The sequence below is a fragment of the Scylla paramamosain genome, chromosome 27, assembly GCF_035594125.1.
Source record: "Scylla paramamosain isolate STU-SP2022 chromosome 27, ASM3559412v1, whole genome shotgun sequence".
NCBI lineage: Eukaryota > Metazoa > Arthropoda > Malacostraca > Decapoda > Portunidae > Scylla > Scylla paramamosain.
In genome coordinates, this window is record NC_087177.1 from 6,625,787 (window position 1) to 6,631,789 (window position 6,003).

Here is a 6,003-nt window from a genome sequence, read left to right on the forward strand (position 1 = left end):
CCGCCCGTAACGCCCACGCCATTCCCACACACTGGTGCAAGGTAATTTCACATAGATATTGGGATGAGAAATTTCGCTTTCGAAATACATGGTGTCTTTGGAAAATTGGTTCCCAGATTGGTCAGCGGCGGTCACCTCGCATCTCAGACCGTGTGACTACTGGCGTGGATTCCAGTAGTTTTGAGGACTTCTGTAATATACACTTCCAAGTAATTAAAGTTAGATGCAAATGATGTAAGCAGGGAGAGGGTGTGAAAGCTACGTTGTGTCCTTCCATCTCGCCCCATATTCATTCCTGTTCCCTTCCAGCGTCGTCTTTCACATTTCCTTACTGTAAAATACACCATTTGCATATATTCCACAACTTAAATCCTTTTAGAAGGAAAGGTGAAATAAATACTTCATCTGAATACTAGAATGGAAAGAACATCACAAAGGGTTTATATATATATATATACATTTTTTTTTCTCTCTCTCTCTCCTTTTCACACACACAGGCGCGAGTCATTTTCCTCCGCAGTTTCTTCACGCGTCACTAGCCACTTTCATTTCTTCCAGTGTCACATAATACTCAATCTTTCTCAGCCTGAATCCACCTTTTCGTTTTCTTCTCCGTGAACTCCATAAATATGAGAATTTTCTTCCCCTCGATTCATTCCCTTTTATTACATTCCTTTCATTGCAACACCTCGGATTAAATATGCTTCCCATTTCTTTTTTTTTTTTTTATATACATTTGCCACTGTATTCTTCTCTCTCTCTCTCTCTCTCTCTCTCTCTCTCTCTCTCTCTCTCTCTCTCTCTCTCTCTCTCTCTCTCTCTCTCTCTCTCTCTCTCTCTCATGGGATTCATTTTGCTCACTTTCTAATTTTCTTTTCATTTTCCGTGTTGTAATTGGTGTCTGCGACTCACCCTTCCGGAACAAGTCTGCCAAGTCCATTACACAAATTAAAAATATCTGAAGAAACACTGAAGAGAAAGGTAACTTACACACACACACACACACACACACACACACACACACACACACACACACACACACACACACACACTTTCTTCTACCTCTCCTCTATCGGTCTGTTTCCTTTCTTTATTCAATCTCTGGCGCTCCTTCAAACCACCATCCCTCTATTCTCGCGTCTCACCCCTTGGACAATTTCGCCCAGGATACCGCTGTCATATCAGGTTTTGAGAACACTGGCTGTTCATATGAAACAGACACAACAACAACAACAACAACAACAACAACAACAACAACAACAACAAACATCAAGAAACAACAACAACCAGGAACATAAGTATATTGATAAAAAGGAAGGTGTATAAAAACTTAGAAAAGAACAAGAAAAAAAAAGTGGAAGAGTAGCTAACAAACGAGGCCAAGGGAGCGCCAGGAAGGAATAAGGCCAGCATTAAGCAAGGCAGGGTGTGAAGCATATCATAACCTTAGAACATGTCAAGAGGGAGACGAGCACTGGCAGAACTTATGAAAATTCCTGCCACTCTCGTGCCTTCGGGTAATTAAGCTGACCCTGAATTCCCGCTGCAAAATTTGGTCTATATTTACTCGTATTTCTTTCACAGGTCTTGGTCCCACGTGAAGAGAAGGGACGGAGGCGACAGGGACAGGTTTGGTAGGTAAAGTAGAGGTTACCTTGATGTGAATGCTCCTGCCACGTGCCGTTCTTCTTCCTGTTTCAGTACAAATGGTGTTCAAAGCTTGACTACGTTTATTATTTTCAGAGTGATACATTTTTTGTGACTGACTCTTGTGGCTTACCTATTTATCACACAGGGCAGTTCTAGTCTTGAATTATCATACTGATTCCTTTTTATTATTATTCTTATTATAATTACTGTGAGTTATTTGTTATAGGTATGGCCATTATTTCTATTTTCTTCCTTTTCTTACTACCATGCTTTATGTTTTGTAAGAGGACAGACGAGTTGTGATATTAACGTGACATCACCATAAACATCACTGCAGTGCGCTTGCTCTTTGAAATCAGAGGTGTATCATCCAGTCAGACGTCTACGAGTAGTAACTGCCTTTCCGCTCAAATGTCTCCCAATAGTTAGTGAAAAACATTAATTAAGTTCCTGGATGTCAATATTCTTTCATCCTAAATTTAATTCCAATAATGTTTACTTTTGTCCGATATTTCATCGTTTCCAGAACTTAATATAATTAGTCTTATAAAAATAAGCAGAAATGCTCAGTATCTCCACAGCAAAGGTAAGACAAGACAAGGCGGAGCCCAAGAGGAGCACGATGAAGGCGCCATGCAAGTGACGCATGGACAGCCCGTGCGGGCCACTGGACACCTTCACCACGTTTGCTTGTCGTTGATCTTGTTTCTTTTGGCGGCTTTCCACCTGAACTTTGAGAAGTAGGTCCGCCGCCCATTTTTCGTACAATCCTGCCTGAAAGACAACTACTTTAGCCAAATTATAACCACATGTGTTTAAACAAAGTAATGGAAAACAGAAACTTGTGAGACGGTCTGACAGCATTCCAATATATAAATGTAGATACAATACCTCTAATTTAAATAAGCGTCACCATACCTCTATCACGGCCATAAGGTGGCGGTCAATGGCGTCTCGGTAAGGGGCGTCGTGAGGCAGAGGCCACCCCGATCCTCCGGGTACAATGTCTTCTTTACCGACATACAACAGTTCTCTCCCATCCGGCAGCGTAAACCATTCCGCTATGCTGTGCTGCTGGGACCGTCGGTTTTCCAGATGCGCCTGCCTGTCGTGGAAAAAAAAAAAAAAACTTCCCTCCGTGCATTTCACTTTGTTTCGTTATTCACTATGAGACAACTAAAAAAAATCTACGTATCACCTGAAGCCCCGTCATTCCAGTGAAGTCTATCTCCAAAGTTGAACGCAGTAGAGTAACCTTTAACACCGTGTTGTAACCTTTCTCTGAATAGTTGGTAAATTACTAAGTGAAGTCAGATTTAATTCTAAAACGCCCTTCAGCGACACCTTCCACCCAGATCTGCCAGCTGTGGGCACCAGGGAAGGCGGACCTACAGATGATGTAAATAGGTCCTGATCTTAACGACCAAAAGAAAGTCTTTACTTACTTTCTGCTAACAGCTTGTCTTTGACCTTCGTACATCGATGGTACGAAGTCCATCAAATGGGCCAGCTCCTGGAATACTGGCAAGTCTGACTTGGCAAAGACGCTCCTGAACTCTTGACCGTATGGCTGCATCGTTATTCTGTGTGTTAACGTAGAGATAAAGAAATAGATTATAATAAAACAACACCTAACATAGCAACATTATCGTATTAACACCCAGATGCACACCACCTGTCAGCAGCATCCACGAGCTGCTTCAGCGTCTCTGGGCGAGGAGGATATTTGGGCAAGGTGAGGGTAGCGGTCAGGTTGCCGCTGTATGCAGATCCAAGGATGATAGCGAACACGAGCCAGGCAGCCACTAGAATCCGCCTAGAAGAGGTTTTAAACAAGTGGTGGGAGAGGCTCTGAGCCAACAGCATCCCCACCATGTAGTGGAACACTGTCCCCAACAACAGATTTTCATCTTTGTCTCCAGCCATTCGTGTGGAAATCTGTAATAGGTTCAGTGTTTAGTTAAACGACTGAGGTTTCATATCTGATCTTGTAAGATTACCCATACAATAAATGAATTTAATGTCCACTGCATAAATTACCATTGCAGGTTTTTGAACTGCATTGGGGTGTGGAGTCTTACCAAAACGAAGGCAACAGGAGTGACGAGGAGAGCGATGAGCATCCCGGCCCACACCCAGCCAGACAGCGGGTAGTAAAGGGCCTGCCATTGCGGTTGCAGAATGGGCGGCGCCATGCTGAAGCCCGTGGACATGATTTCATGGGCAAATGAGAAATCGTATCGACCAAGTCTGTCTGGCATGAGAATGTATATCACAGAGGCCATAAAAGACACTCTTTCCTCCACCAGGCGAGTGACCTGTTACGAGAGTATTCAGTGATTAAAATGTATATATGACCATAAACGAAATGTGCACAGTCGCAATTCAAAGGACTATATATGTTAACAAAGCAGTAGCCGACTTTTAGGCCCTTGTATAAATGGAGAAGTTGATCCCTATTTTGTTATGAAAAAAAGAAAAAATCAAAGCGTATATTATATGTAGGCAGAACATGGTAAAACAATCATATTATTATTACTATTATTATTATTATTATTATTATTATTATTATTATTATTATTATTTTACTTGTGTCTGTATGTGTGTGTGTGTGTGTCGCACGAAATCTCAAGAATTTACCTTCATATGATAGTTAAAATCCTATTTACTTGTTAATCAAGAAGGAATCATAGAAAATGCACCTGTTATGACAGACAAACTTTGTTACATCATCCACTATTTTAGTCTACATTAGCATCATTCAACACAAATACGCACGTGTACAAAAAAAAATCTTAGTTTCGTAACCAACACGGCTTATCTGCGAGTCTTCTCTGGCCCCTCACCTCGGCCCAGGAAGAAGTGGGTAACCTGTGGAAGGTGAAATTGAGAGCGGCGGCAATGGCTGTTAAGGTGTAGTAGTCGGTGCCCGAGTAAAGCGTGGTGTTCTCGGGACCTTCTCGTTCCTCCCAGAATGGCGTGTAAGGACGTGCAGTCACATTGACTCTGGCGCCGTAGAAACTAAGAAAACATCATGGTTATTTACACTACTGATCAGCTTATCCTATCCCGTATCACACAATACGAGAAAATATAAGTCAAACTGATATAAGACATTTTCAGTTTCAATGTTGCACATACTTAGAAAACTTTTCTTGGAAGAGAGAGAAACCCTCGTCGACGACAAGACCAAGATTAGGTGTCCAGGAGGCCACTCGTACTGTTTGAGGTCCGTTTGAGCTGTATGGTAAGTGGCTCAGTACTTGACCTTCACTTTGGAGAGAGAAAAAAAAAAAGTTGTTTGTCCCAATACCAAATGCAGTTTCATTTATTAGTAATCTACTTGTGTTTAACTAACACGAATTATAAAATTACCAAACGGGAATGGACTTTACTTTCATCTAACCTGGAAGATGCCTCGTCAATTTTAAGGAAAACTGCGTTCATCATGGAAAATGTCCAATAAGCGGGCAGAAGGACTTTAAGGTGAGGGAGAGCCAAACGCGTCACCACAACAAGCTTAGTCGCCCATCCCAGCAGGCGGCCTCTCAACGACTGCTCGGCGAAGGCGGCGAGGAAAAGCGGGTCGTGACTCACCACTACCACTGTCGTGCATGATGACGACTGACGCACCTGGTGTCAAAAAAGCTAATGGATAACACTGATACGACTGTACCTTCACTAACAAGAATAGTATTCGTATCTAAAGCCATCCATCTTCAGCCACCACTAGCTATATGACTAACATTTTTGCTCTAGTTACTTGCCTACCGAGCCGTTTGCTTCTCTGCCTCACCACTGTACTCTGTTCGACGGTGGGGTTCAAATAGGAATGTCATACCTACTCTCGTCAGTGCTGATTGGTCAACGGGCAAACAGACAGACGACAAGCATGAAAATCATCAACCCATCACTACACCCACGTGATTACGAGCTACTCCCTTCAAAACCTACATGGGTCATAGTCACCTACCTGCCGCACCAGAGGCACTAGATATGAAAGGCGACGCGTCACATTTGTGCCTTGGTCACCAGGGAACATCTCAAACATCGCTGTGCAGAGCCGCTCTCGCCACGCCTCCGCCACTCTCTGATGCATAATATTTATGACTTTATTATACACGTTTAAAAAATATATGTAAAAGTCCGAAAAAAAATGTTGCTATAATAGCCAGCGTTGATCTATTTTCTTATTTCATTGATCACGACTAGAATCCAGACTGCCACACACTGCAGAGAATCAGATTGACAAGTAAGTGAATACTGGAAATATCACAGTGGACGGTGTTACTGTAGAAGTCTGTGGGATGTGAATACAAGAGTAATTAAGTTCAGAAATACATTGGGTCTTTT

The 6,003-nt window shown here is 42.4% G+C and overlaps 1 protein-coding gene across 1 annotated transcript; it reads right to left on the reverse strand.

The window, feature by feature from the left end:
* Positions 1-3,303: 3,303 nt before the first annotated feature.
* On the reverse strand, positions 3,304-5,749 carry LOC135114398 (ionotropic receptor 93a-like). The gene is made up of 5 exons (XM_064030301.1): positions 5,624-5,749; positions 5,057-5,283; positions 4,497-4,671; positions 3,732-3,968; positions 3,304-3,588 (listed from the first exon to the last, which is right to left on the reverse strand). The coding sequence occupies exons 1-5, from the start codon at positions 5,747-5,749 to the stop codon at positions 3,304-3,306; spliced, it is 1,050 nt and encodes a 349-aa protein (XP_063886371.1).
* Between the last annotated feature and the right edge of the window lie 254 nt (positions 5,750-6,003).